The sequence below is a fragment of the Callithrix jacchus genome, chromosome 16, assembly GCF_049354715.1.
Source record: "Callithrix jacchus isolate 240 chromosome 16, calJac240_pri, whole genome shotgun sequence".
Lineage (NCBI taxonomy): Eukaryota > Metazoa > Chordata > Mammalia > Primates > Cebidae > Callithrix > Callithrix jacchus.
This window is the reverse complement of record NC_133517.1, coordinates 11,087,398-11,107,310: the sequence shown is the minus strand read 5'-3', so window position 1 is coordinate 11,107,310 and position 19,913 is coordinate 11,087,398. Positions and strand designations below refer to the sequence as shown.

At 35.4% G+C, this 19,913-nt stretch overlaps 1 protein-coding gene and 1 long non-coding RNA gene across 7 annotated transcripts in view; one reads left to right on the top strand and one right to left on the bottom strand.

The window, feature by feature from the left end:
• The window catches only part of RP1 (RP1 axonemal microtubule associated), a 327,943-nt gene that overhangs the window by 231,788 nt on the left and 76,242 nt on the right, over window positions 1–19,913 (bottom strand). For all 6 annotated transcript variants that reach the window (XM_035277479.3, XM_078353550.1, XM_078353551.1 and 3 more), the window contains 4 exons: window positions 19,444–19,607; window positions 15,917–16,003; window positions 12,826–12,958; window positions 5,640–5,791 (listed from right to left, as the gene is read on the bottom strand). In XM_035277479.3, coding sequence (XP_035133370.3) covers window positions 5,640–5,791; window positions 12,826–12,958; window positions 15,917–16,003; window positions 19,444–19,607 — 536 coding nt within the window. The remainder of the gene's footprint in view (window positions 1–5,639; window positions 5,792–12,825; window positions 12,959–15,916; window positions 16,004–19,443; window positions 19,608–19,913) is intronic.
• LOC144579826 (uncharacterized) lies at window positions 172–12,903 on the top strand. Its single transcript, XR_013528249.1, has 3 exons — window positions 172–571; window positions 12,618–12,699; window positions 12,774–12,903. It is a non-coding gene; the product is annotated as an uncharacterized LOC144579826 (long non-coding RNA).

The window sequence follows — 19,913 nt, the reverse complement described above, 5'->3', positions numbered from 1 at the left end:
ACAGAGTGAGACCCTATATCAAAAATAGTAAAAAGAAAAAGAAAAAGAGAAGGAAGGAAGGAAGAAGGGAAGGAGGAAGAGAAATAAGGAAGGAAGGAAGGGAGGGCGGGCGGGCGGGTGGACGGGGAGAAAATATAAAGTTCTTCCATAAAGGAAATAAATGGACAAACATTAGAAACTTGTATTATTTTAATTTTGGTGCATAAATCCACTTTTACTTCTTGTATAGAATTTAAAAGACAAAAGTAGGTATGCAATATATAAATATGTAATTTTTGACATCAATAATGTAGAGTGGAGTTTGGAGCTATAAAAGGGACAATTTTTGTGTATAATTGAAGTTAAGCTGTTACTAGTCTAAAATAGAATATTATAACTTTAAGATGTTTTATATAATTGCAACAGGAACCACAAAGAAAATATCCACAGAACGCACACAAATGGAAAGGAGATGGGAATCAAAGCAAGTCACTACAAAAAGATTAATGAGACTCAAATGAAGGCTATAAGAGAGAAAAGCAGGAGGGAAAAGCTTCAAGACATATGGAAAACCATTCACTGAATGACAATAGTAAGTCCTTCCCTATCAGTAATTTCTTTAAATGTAAATGGATTCACTCCATATAATAACATAGATGGTCTCAATGTATTTAAAAAAACAAGATCTAATTATACTATCTACAAGAGATCTGAGGATATATATAGGTTGAAAGTGAAAAGATAGAAAAAGAAATTCTATGCAAATGGAAACCGAAAGAGGGAGAGAGTGGCCATATTTATACCAGACAAAATAGAGTTTAATTCCAAAACTGTCACAAGAGACAACGAAAGCTACTATATAATGATAATATGGTTAATTCATCAGGACTTAATGTCATATATATATATAATTCATAAATATATATACACCTAACATCATATATATGTATGCATACATATATATTAATGACTTTGCCTATAATCCCTCTATATATAAACATACATATAAAGCAACCTTTTGGTTTAATATATATTAAGTAATATATATATATTAATTTATAACTTTGCCTATAATCTCTCTCTTGCTACATATATATAGAGAGAGAAAGAGCGCAAACTTTTACAAAATGGAAGGAAGAAATATATATTAATTTATGACTTTGCCTATAATCTCTATACACATATATATAAAGCAAACTTTTGGTTTAATATATGTTAATTAATATATATTAATTTATTACTTGCCTATAACTTCTCGATATAGACATACATACATACATACATACATAAAGCAAACTTTTACAAAATTGAAGGAAAAAATAACAATACAGAAATGGCTTTCAATGCCCCACTCTTGACAATGGATAGAAGAATGAAACAAAAGATCAATAAAGCAAGAGGACATGACCAACATCATAAACCAACTGGTCCTAACAGACACACAGAACCACCAGCAAACATGGAACATGATCCATGAGAGATCACAAGTTAGTTCACAAATAAGTCTTAACAAATGTAAGAAAATTAAAATCATAGAAAGTATCTTTTCCAATCATGGTGGAACAAAACTAGGAAACGATAGTAGGTGACTGGAATGTTCATATATATGTGGAAATTAAACAACTCACTCTTTAAACCATCATTGAGTGGTTTCGTCAGCAATATGGCATAATAAGAGGATTCTGACTTTCAATTCTTCCATGGACGTACCAAATAAACAAACACAAATACATCAATTCCCTTGGAGGGAAATCCAGACACTTGTTGCAACACACACTGGGAAACTAAGAAAACATCCACATCAAAACAGGTTAAAAAAAAGGTGGAGACAAGCTCCTGCCACAAACCACACCCCAGAAATAGCACTGCACAGTCAGGAACTTCTCCAGCTTCAAAAAGGAAGTATTTATTTGTTTCTCATCCGGAGCCCACAGTCTCTTGCTTGCCTTGTTGTCTGTCTGCTATACTGAAGAATCTCTGCTGCAAAAACAGGCTGCAGGGCTGGCCTCTGTTTTTCAGGCTTCCAAACTATCTGCCATTTCTGTTATGGCTCCAAGTTAGGGGAGACATAAACCAGTTTCTCAGGCAGCTTTCAAATGAGACAGAATTCTGGACATACGATCCACAACCCCTCAGCCTGGACTCATTGCACGAGAAACCTGGAAATAGACACTGGACCTCATATTTGGGGCTCAGTAGAAGCCCTCTAGTTCTGGTGCAGGAGGCAGGAAAGGGAACTCTTCACATATAGAGAAGGTGCAGACATGCCACCACTCTTTCCTTTCTGTCCTTTTGTTACTCTGCTGTGCTGTGCAATTCTGCAATCTTCCTGTTGGGAAGGAAGACCCTATTGAAGCCCAGATCTACCAAACAGAGGGGCAAGTTCCTCTCCTTCAGAATGTTGGCTCCCATGTCCTCCTCTTCCCAGGCATGGGGATGTACAAAAATAGAAAAATGAAAGTTAAAAAAAAATGGTGGCATGTCTGCACCTGCTCTATACATGAAGAGTTCCCTTTTCTGCCTCCTGAATCAGAACTAGAGGGCTTCTGCTGAGCACCCAAATCTGAAGTCCAGTGCCTATTTCCAGGTTTCTGGTGCAATGAGTCCAGGCTGAGGAATTATGGAGGAGGAAACCTAACTTTCATGGTTGCTATCCACAGGACTGGCTCCTACACCAACTGCCTCTCAGAGCAGATGGGGCTGGGCATTTGAAAATCCCCTGGAACCACAGAGAACTAGGAGGTGGTTTTAAACAGGCAACTATACGCCTAGACTGGGTATAGGTCTAACTTCCAGTTTCTCCCTGGAAGAGGTTTGAATGCACATAATCCTAGCTGCTACCTAGGGGTCAGGGCTTCTAACTAGAGTACATCTGAAAGCCTAGAAGGCCAGAAATTAGCAAAGTTCCCAAAGCCTGAATAGGCATGTGGGTACTTCCCATGGCTTTTCACCCCAGCAATAAAAGCAAGTCTCCAGCTTCTCCCTGAAAAGAGTTTCTCCACACACTGAGCATCCCAACTTTCATAGCTCCCACCTAAACAACTGGCTGCTAAATCGCCTACCTCTGGGAATGTGGGGGCTCAGCATCTGAAAATTCCCTGGTAGCACAGAGAACAAAGAGGCAATTTTAAGTGGGTACAAGAACATTGCCAGCAGCAACCCCACATAAGGCTTACCATAGAGCAAGCAGGCAAAAATACCCAAACCCCATTTTTCCACTAGAAAAGGTTGAACTTGCACTTTCTCAGATGTAGAAGCCCAGAATTGGGCTTCTAAATAGCCTGCATCTGGTTGGTGATAAGTAATTAGAAGTCCTTTGTGAACCTGAACAGAATGCCTTCTTCCCCAGCTGGTTCCAGTGATAAAGCCAATCGCCATCTTCTGCCTGGAAGGAGTTTGTCCACACATTGAATATCCCATCTTTTACAGCTTCTACCTGAGGGACTGGCCTCCAGCTGTGGGAGCTGATGGGGACAGGTATTCTCAAGTACCCCAGGGACTACCGAGAATGAAGAGATGGTTTAAGCAGTTAAGGAGCACTTCCAGCACCTTTCTCCTGGTTTCATACAGAGGGAGCAGGCAAAAACCCCAGCATGCAGTTTTTCTTTGAAAGGGGTTTGACTGCACACCTAAAGTCTTAAGTTTCCCAGCTGATTTCCACTGGTTAGATTTTTAATTATCTTGCATCCAGGCAGTGACAGAACAAGCAACCAGTAATCTACTGAGTGCCTGAACACTTCTTACAGCTCTTTCCCTTGGTTCATTTCAGAGACAGAACAAGTCTCCAGCTGACCCACCTGTCTCTGAGAGCTGATGGAACTGGGTATTTGCTAGGCTCTTGGGGGCAACAAAGAACAATGCAACTGTGTGGTCTGAACAGAATTGCAGGCATTGGCCATAAATCCTCTCCCCAGCTAAATGCAGAGTGAGTGGGAGATAAATTCCAGCTCTCAGGTTCTGCCTGAAGAAAAATGGAACTTGATCATACATCTAGCAACCCAACTTTTCCAGCTGCTTCTTAAGGGCCTGGCTTCTGTCTTACCTATCTCTGGGCAATGATAGGACTTGGCACACCCTAAACTCCTGGGGGACACTAAAAGCAAAAACAGTAGTTGGGACAAATACACAAGTTTGAGAGGCACTGAATCTCTGCCAAGTTGATCAATGAGGTCTATTTCCTACATGAAGCCAATTTCACAAGATTAGGAGAGGTGGCTGTCTCATCTAAAACATAGAAACTAATAGAGAGAGTCAAAGAAAATAAAGGGAAAAAGGGAAATATGTTCCAAACAAAAGAACAAGATTAATTTCCAGATATGGAGCTAATTGATATATTCAACAGAGAATTCAAAATAACAGTCACAAAGATACTGAGGTCAGGAGAGCAATGAATGAACCAAGCGAGAATATCAACAAAGAGGAAATACAAAGGTTTAAGTTCCAGAATAAATAAAGAACTTTCACAATTCAACAACAAAAAAGAAGAAATAACCCAATTTTTTTAAATTTTAGATTCAGGCAGTACATGTGCAGGTGTGTTAACTGAGTATATTATGTGATGCTGAGGTTTGGGATATGAATGATCCCATCACCCAGGTACTAAGCATAGTACCTAACAGTTTTTCAATCCTTGTCTCCTTCTCTCCCATCCCTCTCCACATCTCAGTGTCTACTGTTGCTCTCATTGTGTCCATGAGAACACTATATTTAGCTCCCACTTATAAGTGAAAACATGTCATATTTAGTTTTCTATTCCTGCAAATAACCCAACTTTAAAATGGGCAAAGTACTTGAATAAACATTTCTCCAAAGATTATATACAAGTGGCCGATAAGCATATGAAAGATGCTCAACATCACTAATCAATAAAGAAATGTAAATAGAAAGCACAATGAGATATCCCTTGGTAGCCATTAGGATGGTTACATTAAAAAAAAAAAAAACAAGTCTTGGCAAAGAGATAAAGAAACTGGAACCCTTGTGCACTGTTGGAACCCTTGTGCACTGTTGGTGGGACTGTAAAATGGTGCAACCACTATGGAAAACAGTACAGTGGTTTCAAAAAATTAAAAACAAACTATGATATGATTCTGCAATCCCACTTCTAAACATATATCAAAAATAATTGAAAAGAACCCAAAGAGATATTTGCACGCCCATGTACACAACAGCATTATTCACAATAGCCAAGAGGTGGAGGCAACCCAAATGTCCATTAATGGATGAAATAATAAACCAAATGTAGTTTGTTTGTTTACACACAATGGAGTATTATTTAGCCTTAAAAAGAAAGGAAATCCTGTCACATGCTTTAACACAGATGAATCTTGAGGACATTATGCTAAGTGAAATAAGCTAGTCACAAAAGACAATTACTATATTACTTTCCTTACATGAGGTATCAGAAGTAAATATACAGAAATGGAAAGTAAAATGGTGGTTACTAGGGACTGAAGGGGAAATGGGGAGTCATTAATTATTAGATTACCAATTTTGGAAGATGAAAAACTTCTGATGATTCATTGCACAGCCATGTGAATACACTTAACATTACTAAGCTGTGCACGTAAAATGCTCTTAAAATAGTTACAATGGTAAATCTTATTTTATGTGTGTTTACCACGATTAATCTTTTTTACATGAAAGGGCATTTTGCTTACTTGTCCTCTTAAAAAGTTGAAGGCGCTCTTCGATCTAAATAGTTGTCTGGATCCTGTATCTCCCTTTTCTCCATGGATAGAAATGTAGACGTTTGCTGTTGTTCCAGCATTCCATAGCTCACCTGTTGCCACATTCACTTCATATATTGTCACTGACAACATAAGAAAAAAAACTTTAAGGTTTTACTCATATAACAGAAAATTAGGTCTCCTCTTACCCATGGTAGACAAATTCCAAGACCCCCAGTGGATGCCAGAAACCACAGATAGTAACAAATTCTATATACAGTATGTTTTCCCTACATATACATACCTATAATAAAGTTTAGTTTATGAATTAGGCACCATAAGAGATTAACAATAACAATAAAATTGATTAATTATAACTATCTAATGTTCACAAAAACAAAAACTTTGTTCTTACCACAAATCTTACCAAATGTGACATACTTCTTTTTTCTTTCCATGTTAAGTCAAGAACTTTCACCTTTTCACTTAAAGATAGTACTTCACGGCTTCTCTTTGAAATATCCAAAGTGCCAGCATCACTGTTCTTGCATTTTGAGGCCATTATTCAGTAAAATACAGGTTACTTGAACACAAGCACTATGATACTGTGACAGCTGATATAACAACCAAGATGGCTACTAAGTGACGCACAGGCAGAGAACACACACAGTGTGGATTCACTAGACAAAGGGGTGATTCGCATAAAGGCAGGATGGAGCAGGACAGCAGAAGATTTCATTGCACACAGAATGGCACACAACTTAAAATTTATGAATTGCCTGTTTCTGGAATTTTGCATTTATTATTTTTGAACACAAATTGACTTTTGAGGACTCAGACCAAGGAAAGCAAAACCCCTGCCTAACAAGGGACTACTGTACAAAAATCCAACCAAGAGTTCTAGCTCCAGGTAACATGGAGTAACCCACACCATCCAGTTTCTCCTATTGAATGCAGCTATAAAACTTTGACAGAATGCATAGAACAGCTATATGGAGATCAAAAAGTGAACAGCAATGGGAGGGGTGGGGAAGAAGACCAAAATTTAAAGTAACACCAAGCAACTGTGAGTTTACCATTTCTCCTCCTCCACAGCCCCCCAGCCTACATTCAATGCACCAGAGACCTGGAAATAGGCACTGGACCTCAGATATGGGGGCTTGGTAGAAGCCCTCCAGTTCTGGTTCAGGAGGCAGGAAAGGGAACTCCTCACATATAGAGAAGAGAAGATGCAGACATGTTACCATTTTCTTACTTGCATTCCTCTATTTTCTTACATCCCTGTACCTGGGAAGAAGAGCACATGGAAGTCAACATTCTGAAGGAGAGAACTTTCTCTTCTGTTTGGTAGAACTGGGCTTCAATGGGGTCTTCCTTCCAAACAGGAAGACCATAGAGATACACAGCATAACAGGATAACTAAAACCTCAGTTTTCTAAGCCAAGAACCAAAAGAAAGATCCAAGAGGCTTTAAAAACGGAACTAACCTTGGAACCACAGCCCACATAAGACAGGTTAGAATTTACGACCTGAAATTAACCAGTAGTCAACTGTATACTAAAACAAAATATCAACATTCTCCTTAAGATTTATATAAGAACTAGTGTCTCATATAATAATATGTAAAATTCCCAGGATATAATATGAATACTTAGACTATTAAGAACAGGAAAAATATCAACTCCCATAGGAAAAGAGAATGGAGACATCATGGGTACTGATGATCTGGCAAAGATTTTAAAGCAGTTGGGATACAAATGTTACTACAAACAATCATGAACGCTGTTAAAACCAATGGAGAAATAGAAAATCCCTGCAAGGAAATGGAAGATTTAAAGAACTAAACAGAAATTTTAGAACTGAAAAAAAGGGATCATAAACATATTTTAAAACTCACTGAACAGGCTCAAGAGCAGACTGGAGAGAACAGAGGAAAGCACAAATGAACCTGAAGATAGATAAAGAGAAACCATCCACTCTAACAGCAGAGAAAAATATTTTTTAAAAAAATGAGCTGGAACCTATAGGATAATAACAAAATACCTAATATTCATGCACATGAAGTACCAGAAGAAGAGAGAAAAAGATTCTGATTCAAGAGTTCTATGAATTCAAAAAACAGTCCTGCACTGCCTTTCCCACACCAGCTCCATCCTCTGGATTTTCACATCAGTTGATAGTCCCTCATATTCCCTTCCCTCCTCGGCTCATGCAGGAGGTTTATAAGTAGGAATTATTGAGAGAAGTTTTATTTACTTTCTAGGATGGTTAACTTGACAATCCTTTTCTGAAGATTAATAACTTTTCTCCATTCATTTTCATTTTTTCCTTCTTTTTATTTTTTTGGATACAGGGTTGGGCTCTGTTACCCATGCCAGAATGCAGTGGAACAATCATGGCTCACTGCATCCTCAACCACCCAGCTTATTTATATATATGTTAAATAATATCATTATGCGTATATAATAATAGATATTATATATAAAAATATTTTATATATAATGTAAAAAGTATTAAAAAGTAGTAATATTTTTATATATTAAAATATATAATTATATATTGTATACTATTATCTATTATTACATATACATAATGATATTATATCATTATATGTATATATTTTAAAAGAGATGGGGTTTCACCATGTTGCCCAGGCTGGTCTGGAACTCCTGAACTCAAGAGATCCACCTGCCTTAGCCCCACAAAGTGCTGGGATTGCAAGTGGAAACCACCATGCCCAGCCTTCCCTATTATGTTTCCAAAATTTCATTTTTCCTTTTATAAAAACCAAGTGACTTTGCTAAAATTGGAGAGAGAAAACAAGAGGAGGGGAATCAGAATAACAGCAGTCTATCAGCTTTGTGCTATTCTAATCAGAGATGTCCTTTTATTTTCCATATAAGAACTTAAAAGCAAATATATAACAAAAATGAACTGAAGTCTTCTTAATTAATTGACATATTTGGCCAGGATTCAACTGGGTAAACTGAAATACAAAATAGTTGTTTCATTCAAAGTTCCCATAGGACATCAGCAAGATGATGCAAAACGAAGCCCTAGACCCATATTTGCCCACAGAGGCACTGTCATAACAATGCTTGAAATATCTGCCTTTGTGAGAACCCTAGAAATTGGCTAAGAGGTTCCTGCACCCAGGTAAGCCCAAAGACAAGAAGAACCTCATCGAAGCCAGTAGGAAAATTCTGGCATTTTACATGCCTAAGTTCCTCCCCTACTCCCGGCACATACAGTGTGACCAAGTTGCATTTATACCTGGATATAGAAGGATGGTTCCACATATGAAAATCGATCAATGTAATATGCCACAATAACACAAAACTTCATTAATATAGAGGAAGCATTATTATAAGCCAACATCCTTCCTTGATAAAAACTCTCAACAAACTAGGAATAGAAGGAAACTATCTCAACATAATAATGGCAACATATAAAAAGCTCACAGTTAACACAATACTCATTGATGAAAGACAAAAAGCTTTTCCTCTAAGATCATGAAAAAGACAATGATGCCCACTCTCATCATTTCTATTCAACATATGACTGAACGTTCTAGCTATAGCAATTAAAACAAGAAAAACAAATAAAAGATATCCAACTTGAAAGAGAACAAGCAAGATTATCTCTGTTGCAGGTTATATATGCAAAAAACTCTAAAAGGCTCCAAACACACACATTAAAAATAGTTAAAACAACAGAATCAACACCCAAAAAGCAGCTGCCTTGCTGTATACTATCAAAGAATAATACAAAAAGAAATTAAGAAAACAACTGCATTTACAATAGCACCAAAAACAATAAAATAGTGTACTTAATACTAACCAAGGCAGCAAAAGGTATGTGCAACGGAAACTACAAAACATTGTTAAAAGAAATTAAAGAAAATACAAATAAATGGAAAGACACCCCATGTTTGTGGATTAGAAGACTTGATATTGTTAAAATGCCTACATTATTCAAGGCAATCTACAGATTAAACGCAGTCCCTATCCAAATCTCTATAGCAATCTTTACAAAAATAGGAAAAAAAAACAAAAATTGATATAGATTGCCAAGAGACTCCTGAATAGTCAAAACAATTTTGAAAAAATCAAAGTTATAAGCCTCTTCATTTTAATACGTAAGACAAAGCAACAGTATTAAAGGCAGTGTGGGACCTGGATAAAGACAGACAGACGTAGAACAGAATAGAGAACTCAGAAATAAACCCTCGATTATACAGTCAAATGATTTTGACTCTTGTCAAGGAGAAAAATGCTCTCTTCAATAAACGGTGCTGACTAAACTGAATATCCACGTGCAAAAAATAAAATAAAATAAAGTTGGACTTTTATCTTACATCATATACAGATATTAACTAAAAATAGATTAAAGACCTAACCATAAAAATCTAAATCCATAAAACTCCTAGAAAATAATTAAAGCGAAAACCTTCAGAATATCAAATTTGGCAATTATTTCTTCAATATGACACCAAAATCACACGCAACAAAAACAAACATAAACAAATGGAGCTACATCAAACTCAAAAACTTCTGCATAGTAAAGGCAGCAATCATTAGTGTAAACGGGCAACCTATGGAGTTGCAAAAAAATTTCAAAATCATATATCTGATAAGAGGTTAATATCCCGAAAAAATAAGGAACTCCTTCACCTAAACAACAACAAATGAAAAAAGAGACAATTCAATTTAAAATTAGGCCAAGAGTTCAAATAGACAATTCTCCAAGAAACAGATAAAAATGGCCAACAAGCCTACAAAAATTCAGTATCACTAATTATTACAAAATGCAAATGAAAACCGCAATGAAAAACTACTTCACACCCATTAGGATGGCCAGTGTTAACAGAAGAAAAAACAGGTATTGGAGAGAATGCAGAGAAATTGGAACCCTTGTGGGATGTAAAATTGTGCAACCACTATAGAAAAAGGTATAGAGGTTCCTCAAAAAATTAAAAATTGAATTTCCATATAATTCAGCAACTCCATTTCTAGATATGTACCCAAAAGAGTTGAAAGTAGAATCTCAAAGAGATATTTAAATTTGCACACCCATGTTCACTACAACATTATTCATAATAGGTAGAAGGTGGAAGCAAGCCTAATGGAGTAATATGCAGTCTTAAAAGGAATAAAAAATTCTGTTAACATGCTATACCATAAACGAACCTCAAGGACATTACATTAATTAAAAGAAGCCAATCGCAAAATACTGCATGCTTACACTCATATGATGCATCTAAAGTAGTTAAAGTCATAGAAACAGAAAGTAGAAATGTGGTTGCCAAGGGCTGAGAGAAGTAGGGTGGGGCAGGGACTGAGGGGAATTCGTATTTAAGGGATACAGAGTTTCGGTTTTGTAAGATGCAGAAGTTCCAAACATATGTTGCATAACAGTGTGAATACACTTAACATAAGTGAACTGTACACTTAAAATGTTTAAGGTAGTCAATTTAATGTTTGTGTTAATTATCACAATTAAAACTAAAATTTTTTTTAAAGTAGCTCACACAGCCTGCAAGCCCACCTCTGGTTTTTTCTTAGGAAACTTTATCCTTTGCAGGAAAGTAATTCCATAATTTAACAAATTTTTTTCAGGTATACATGATGATATACTGGTAAACTGGGCAAAAACTTCTAGAGTGACTGTTGTTAAAATGACAAATAACTACCATGAGTTTTTATAAACTTAAAGGAATAAAATAGAGCAAAAAAAAAAGACATTAACCCAGCTTTTGTTATTTGTACCACCTAGAATTTATGTGTCTACCTCCAGTGAAGGGTCTTACTTGTTTGTAATGATATAATTTCAGACACATCATCAATCTTAGCTAGAATTTTAGATAAAAATATGGCAAGGGCCAATCACCATTTGCTATAGCTACCACTGACCTAGATAACTAAAGGCTTATCAGGTTTAGAGACAGCATATGACAGGTTATGTTTAGAATACCAAGCCATGTCCTGAAACTGAAAAGAAAAATGGTTATTAATAAACCATAAGGGTCAAGCACTACACAAGACAAGCAGAATCAGAATATATTTGCAGGGTGTGCCTTTTGAGTAGAATTTTAACAGTTAAAATTTTTGGAAAGCAGCAGCAAAAAGTGACCTCTGCATCATTACTAAAATGGGGAGAAATAAGGCCCCTGGAGAACATCTCTGGTGAAACATGTGGGTTGATGAGGAAGAATAGCATAGCAATGCTTATAAATGGTGAAAAAAAATACTTATGAATGGTGAGAACAATGCTCATGCTTCACTTTGCAGTAAATAGGGCTATTCATGTCTTTTCAAAAATATGTTAACTACAGAAATTTAAGAAGAGTGATCACACCTATTTAAAAACACAAAGGAATCAACAGTCTGTGCAAATGTTTTACCAGTCTATGTTCCCTCAAAAAAATTACACAGGATGTACCTAAGCCTAATGTCAGATAAGACTTATTATTATTTATTTATTTATTTAGATGATTAAGACATCACATTTTTAATAGAACATAGTCTGGATTGGAGAAAAAAAATCTATTTTTTGCCAGTTGTCCATTTAATAAACTCATATGTCCTTACCCCATTCTCCTCCAAGGCAGAGGCCAGCAAACCCAAGAGCAAATGGTTCTTATGGACAGTCACCCTGAATTCTTGTTGGGCAGCAGTGACTACCTAACCCTGAGTAAAACAAGAGCCCATTCTCAGCTATAAATTTCCACAGGGCTTGAACATATCTCTGCTTTTGGCCATTTAGAAAGTCATTGAGCAGTCATGTTTTTATTTCCTAATCAAACAGATAAATTTTCAAAAATGAGGCAGAGCACGGTGGGAAAAGTATACACTGACTTGCCTTTCTTAGCCCTGGAGTAACTTCATTTGACATTCAATTTTCTCATGACCTCCTAAGAATTAATTTCCTTGTTTTGATTAAGAAGGATTTCCGCTGACCTTCCTACAGGGCTGTTGACAAGAACATATTCCTGGATGCCAGCATGTGAAACAACTAAAAAACATTTAGATGCAGCTGCCACATCAGAGAGGTAAGTGATAAGAAACCAGCAGTCCTTAATCATTCATTCACTCAACATGTGTTTATTGGTTCCCTGTCCTTCAGCATTTAGGCAAACAAGTTATATCCGTGCTGCCTGGAGTTAGCCCTTTCCTACCTGGAAGGACGGGCTGTCCTTTACTTAAAAGAGGAAATTCTCGACAGATTTCCCCATCCTCTTGATCTCGTGCCAACCATCGTTGAACAGGTACATAAAACCGTTTTCCAGAATTCATATTATGCAACTGTATCTACAATAACAATAATATTACTTTCAAAAATGTAGGAATGCTTATCAGAATGTCAAATAAGTTTTTGTTCAACACTGCCACTTAGAGAACATTTTTTTAAATATGAGAAATTGTTGATAATTTGACAGTGCTAATTTCTTTTTTTACTGCCATCTCAAGTACAATGGCATTTCTTTTCTCTATCTAAAAATCTTCCTATTTCTATTTATTTATTTATTAAAGACAAAGTCTTGATATGTTGCCCAGTCTGGTCTCCAACTCCTAGGCTGAAGTGATCCTCACACCTCAGCCACCTGAGTAGCTGGGACTACAGGCACACACCAGTGCACCCAGATAAATTTTTCTATTTCCAGTGTCTCTATTTTGTAATGTTTATATCAAACATGACAATTTCTTCCCCAATCTTATGTCATTAATATTTTCCTGTTTGGAAAGAGATGTTTACATTTTTAGAAATATATTATTTCCCTGTTTCAACTTCTTAGAAATTAATTTTTTGGCTTAAAGTGATTTTATAACTATTAGTATAAGGTTAGATTTCATACACTACAGATTCAAACTAATATGGTCCCCTCCTTGGATTCTTTGCAATGAACAAAATTCAAAAACTATTTATATGGTCATCTAATCCATTTATCCTGGAATCAAACAAGAATGTTAATAAATTCTGGTAGAAACTGAAAAATATGAAAAATTATCAAAAAGTAAAAATTATGTTTTCTGATACTAAAATCTAGCCTTTTCTGAGTAGAGTACTATTATTCTTTTACAAGCTTCAGTGAGATATTATTTTAGCTATTAAATTAATCTTACCCTTTCAAAAATGCCTTAAATCAGAGATTTTCAACTTTAGTGATTTTAAAATCACTTTGTTAAAAAGGCAGATTTTCAGCCAGGCACAGTGGCTCACACCTGTAATCCCAGCACTTTGTGGGCCCAAGGCAGGCAGATTGCTTGAGCCCAGGAGTTTGAGACCAACCAGGGCAACATGGCAAGACTCCGTCTCTAGAAAAAATAACAAATTACCCAGGCGTGGTGGTGCCTGCCTATAGTCCCAGCCACTTGGGAAGCTGAGGTGGGAGGATTGCTTGAACTTGGGAAGTCAAGGCTAAAATGAGCCATGATCGTGCCATTGGACTCCAGCCTGGGCAACAGATGGAGACCCTGTCTCAAAAAAGAAAAAAAGGCAGATTTTCAGTACCTGATCCTACTAAGGTTTGTAGGTCTCAGACAGGTTCAGGAATTCACATTTATAAATGCATAGCAAGTATGATTCTGATACAATGTAATGTCACTTTTAGGAAGGCTTCCTGAGAACCAGTGAGAATAACTATTGTTTGCAAGGTTACTACTGCTAAGACAGTCTGATTTGATTATTTTAATTAAGGCCGAAAGCTGATCATTTGAGAAGCAGAAAAATAACCCAGCATTTTGAGCTTTTTATGTTGCAGTGTTCCCTAACTAAATTTGAAAAAAAATCAAGATTAAGGTTCTTACAGCAATGTGGTTATTTTACAGAAACGTATTCTTGTTGCCATTATGGAATCAGTTATTCTGTTCAAATCCCCATACAAGTTGGATTACTTAAAATCTCAAATTTTGAACTTCTAAACTGTATTATAAAAATTGAAAAGAAAATTTTCAAGCCATTATCTAGCATCTTAATTTGGTAAAATGGATAAGCTGGATAAGGGCATCTGTACACTCAGAGTGAAAGTTTCAATCAAGACTGTCTCTCTTCTTCACAGGTGCTTAACAAAAGCAAAGCAAACCTTGGGCAAAGTTCCCTTGCAGTGAAAGAATACTTGCCACAGAGAGAAAGATAATACAAATTTTCGGCCTGATTTTTATATCATTCCTCCATAATACAAAATCTTTCATATTCCCTAATGATTGCCTCAGCATTCCAATTTCATAATGAACGTAATCTTGCTTATTGGCTAACAATCCAACGAAATAGCAGGAGGATTAATGATAATTTTCATTAATGTTAGTTTACCTTACTGAGAGGGAGGAAAAAAAGATATTATTGTCATATATGATCACGTAAGAATAAATTTGAATATCATACATCAAAAGCTCTATATAGAATAAAAGAGAATTTCACATTCTGTATTTTCATAATGTAAGTTTTATTTTTTCATTCTGCTTTCAGAATCCTTTGTAACTTTAACATAAAGAAGATGGTATTAACAACTATATATTTTAAATGGACTTTTTAATGTTTTCAAGGAATTACTCATCTTCTATAAATTTTTCATTAATTTTTCCACATGTTAAAACTCAAGAAGAGCAAGTTTGCCAAGAATATCAGGAATGAGTTGATGTTTTTCACATTTTGAGAACTTGTTTAAAGAGCATTTAGTTAGAAATGACAGAAGATGTAAATACCATACACAAAAATGGATGACAAGCTCTATGATTTCCAATGTTGAAGAGCTGCATTTACTGACAATCATGATAATAAGTAGGATTTTCCATGCTGAACAATGTAGAAAATTTAAGCCTTTTTTCAATCTTAAAAATACTCAAGGGGCATTTTCTTGCTTAGCATAAATAGACTAAATTTCAGAGCTGGTACTCAAGTCTACTAGTAGACTATTGTTTCATCAACACAGTGGTCTATCTTTATAATATTTCTGAAGCAAATAACATACAGCTAGTCATCTTTTTATCAGGAGTGCAACTACATCAAAGAAGATACATGAGCTTACCCAGAGTCCAAGGCATTTTCTTTTACTTTGCAAAGAGGTGAAAGGATTGCTTAGTTAAGGTGCCTCCCTCAATCAATTAAGAATTAATTAATTATTAAGGGTACATGATACTTCTGCCTTAAAGAAAGCACTGGCTACAAAGGTACAGGACTCCATCAACTCATTATAGGCATGATGAGTCAACTCCTGAGAGAAATATGCAGAGAATTTTGCAAAGAATGGGCAAGTATTGATATATCCTTACCTCCCTGCAGTGCCAGGAAGGGGACTCTCCAGAGTTGGTATGACCAATACGAATCTTAAAGAGTCTTCCAATGTCTCCAACTGTTATCTATAAATAACCAAGGGAACAACTTTCAACATAATTTCACAAAATCCAAAAAGATATTATATATTGATAAAGGGGTCAAATCATAGAAGAGATAAGAATTATAAACATGTATGCACCTAACAAGACAGAACTAAAATATAATAAGCGAAATTTAACAAAACTGAGAAACAAACACTCTATGGTAATAGTTAGAGACTTCAATACACTACTTGAATAATGGATAAAACAACTAGAGAAAAGAATAAGAAAATAAAGAACTTGAACATTACACGCCACCTAGATGTAACATCTACAAAACACTCCACCCAACAACAGCAAACAGCCTTCCCAAGTACACAGGGAACATTCTCCAGGACTGAACATATGTTATGCAACAAATAAAGCCTTGAAAATTTAAAAAGACAAATCATAGAGAGCATCTTGTCCAAAAACAATGGAATGAATCCAGAAATCAGTATTATAAAGCAAACTGAAAAGTTCAAAATATGCGTAAGTTAAACAACATACTCTTAACAAACAGATCAAAGAACAAATTGCAGGAAAATTAAAAAATACTTTGAGATGAATGAAAACAAAAATATAACACACAAAAACATGGAAAAAGCAAAGGTCTGAGGGAAATTTATAGCTATTAACACCTACATTTAAAAAGAAGAGAAATATCAAATAAATAAACTAACTTTACATCTTAAGGAACCAGAAAAAGAAAGGGAAACTAAATCCTAAGCTAGTAGAAGACAGAAAGAGATAGACTGATGATAAATAAAATGGAGAATATAAAAATAACAAAACAAATGAAACTAAAATTTGGTTATTAAAAACATCAATAAAACTGATAGACTTTAGCCAATCTAGCTTTTAGCAAAAAGAATTGCTAAAATCAAAAATAAAAGTAGAGACATTACTGTTGACATTACAGAAATAAAAAGGATGATAAAAGCATACTAGGAGCAGTAGTATGCCAACAAATTAAATAGCCTAGGTGAAATGGACAAATCTCTAGCAATGCAAAGACCAGCAAAACTGACTCGAAGAAATAAAAAATATGAATAGTCCTATAAAGAGTAAAGAGATTGAATCAGTAATAAAAAACCTTCCAAGAAAAAGAATCCTGGGATAGAAGACTTCACTGGTGAATTCTATCAAATATTTTTAAAAAGAATTAATTCCAAACACTTCCAAAAAAGAGGTGGAAATACTTTTTAACTCATTCTGCAAGGTCAGCATTATGCTGATAACAAAGCCAGACAAAAGACCTAACAAGAAAAGAAAACTATAAACCACTGTGCCTTATAAAGATGCAAACCTCTTCAACAAAACTAGCTAATGAATCCAGAAGCATACAAAAAAGATCATTAATCACAATAAACTAGGATTTAGCCCAGGAATGGAAATTGGTTCTACATAACAATATCAATGTAATATATCACATAAATAAAATAGAGGGGGAAAACACAATCATCTCTACTGATGCCAGAAAACCACACACACACACACACACACACACACACACACACACACGACAAAATCCAGTACCCTTTCATGATTAGAAAAAAAAAATTCAACAAACTAGAAATTGAAAGAACTTCCTGAATATGGTAAAGGGCACTTATCATAAGAAAAACCCATTGATAACATCATATTCAATGGTAAAAGATGGAAAGCTTTCCCCCAAAATCAGGACTAAGACAAGGATAATAATTTCTGCCATTTCTATTCAACACTGTACTGAAAGTCCTAGGTAGAGGAATTCAATAACAAGAAAAAATTTTAAACATCCAAATAGGAAGGAAGGGAGGGAGGGAAGGAGGGAGGGAGGGAGGAAGGGGAAAGGAAGGAAGGAGAAAGTGTATTAGAGGTTGCTAGGGGTTGGTAGAAAGGCATCAGGGAGTGACTGCGTAACAGGGTTTTCTTTTAGACCGAATAAAATGTTATAAAAGTAGATAGTGATTGTTGAACAACACCACAAATGTACTACATGCCACTAAATTGTACAATTTAAAATTTTTTAATGGTTACTTTTGCGTATTTTACCATAAGAAAGAAAAAAAGAAAAGGTTTATGCAAAGAAAGTACAGGGGAAAAAGCAAGGAAGATGTAAAACAAAGTCTGCCTAAGAACCCTTACAAAAAACAGTTCATCAGAACAAACAAAGTTGTGATCAAAATTGGCATGAAATTACTGCATTTAATGAAAGCATTGCCTCTACAAATGAGAGATCAATGTAGCCATCCCAGCGCTCAAGCAATAGTGACAACACAAAGAGCTGAAATTTAGTAGCAGCATTAAGAAAAAAAAAGCATCAAACTATGAAAATGAGGGGTAAAACCATGGCACGTGTATACCTATGTAACAAACTGCACGTTCTGCACATGTACTCCAGAACTTAAATAATTTAAAAAAAGGAAAAAGAAAAGAAAATGAGGGGTCAAGGGTGTTCCTTTCATATTAGTTATTGAAAATTATTTAGCCCTATGAACTATATGAATATACAATTCATTTTAAAAGTAAACATTCAATTTAAAAGTAAATTTTTATTTAAAAAAACTAAAATAGCAAAACAAAAACAGTTCAGACTTTCTATTTCTTACGGAAAATAATGACAGTCTTAATCTTTACTTTTAGTGACTACAAACATAAGCATGTCTTTAAATATTAACTCATATATGATGGAAAAGACAGATTAAACGAATCTAAAGGGAATAATGTTTCCAAATGGTTCCGTCTCTCCTGTGGTTATAGTAAACCAAACACCCAGGATCATATGGAGGTGTCTGTCCTGTGAAGACTTGCAATACTTAAGGACCCTCTCTTTTCATTGTGAGTTTACTCTCTCTCCACCTGGTTCAAGTCAATCCTTCTGTGCATCCATTAATTTATTCAACAGACAGTACTAAGCACCTATAAGTGTTGGTGCTTGACCCATTTCAAGTCCTGCCTTTGTTTCCTAATATTTCTGACTTCAGTTTAACAACATGGCACTAGTGTCCCTGCTTCATCTCTGTTTCCCTCTAGATCCTGATCTCTCTGTGTCTAACCATGGTCTAATAACTTGATAACCAATAACTAATAAAAACCAATAATTAACAACTTGATGACAACTTCTTTGCTGTCCTTGTTGGATAATTTTATTTTTCCCTCTTTGAGCTTGACTTTGAGCCTTATCTGTAGAGCCAGAAAGGTATAAACCCTTTCTCCTGATGTCTGTCCACATAAAAATAAATGTTGACCGTCTATTATTTCTCTCTAGCTACTGTCTCTTCTCATATTGCAGATTAACTTGTATTAAATCTGCTTGAGCAAAAACATCCAGAAATTACTTCTGAATGATCTTCTACAGGGAATACGGTGTTATTAAAGGGATGGACTATGTTCATTCCAAAGTACCTACTAGCTGTATCACTTATATTTAACAGCTTATACTCAATTTTATTACTTACAGTAAATATGTCTTCATGGCCATCCTGAAATCGAGCCCCATCTGTTCCATAAAGGTATATGGGAGCTGAACTTCTATGTTGTCCATATAGTATAATATAAATCTGTGAGCTAGTCCCTGCATCTGGCAAGTCACTGGTGATTATTAAAACTTTCCAGTTACTACCTATAAAAGAAAAAATAACATACAGCATTATGGCAACTGATAGAAATGGAAGACTCAGAACAGAAGGTCGTCATAAAACTAGGAGAGTTCGGGATAGATAAAACTTACTCTTCCTTTCCTCTGAAAAAGTGCCATAACAGAAGATGTATATTTGGAATTTAAAATACTCAATAAAATTACTTTAATTTAACAGTGAGAATATTTCCAAGAAGATCTTTAGTGAGGTGGCTAGAGTGGTATCATTAGCATATTTCAGGTGGTCAAACCTGGAATCCAAGAGAGTAACTAAACAACTTCTTTGATGCT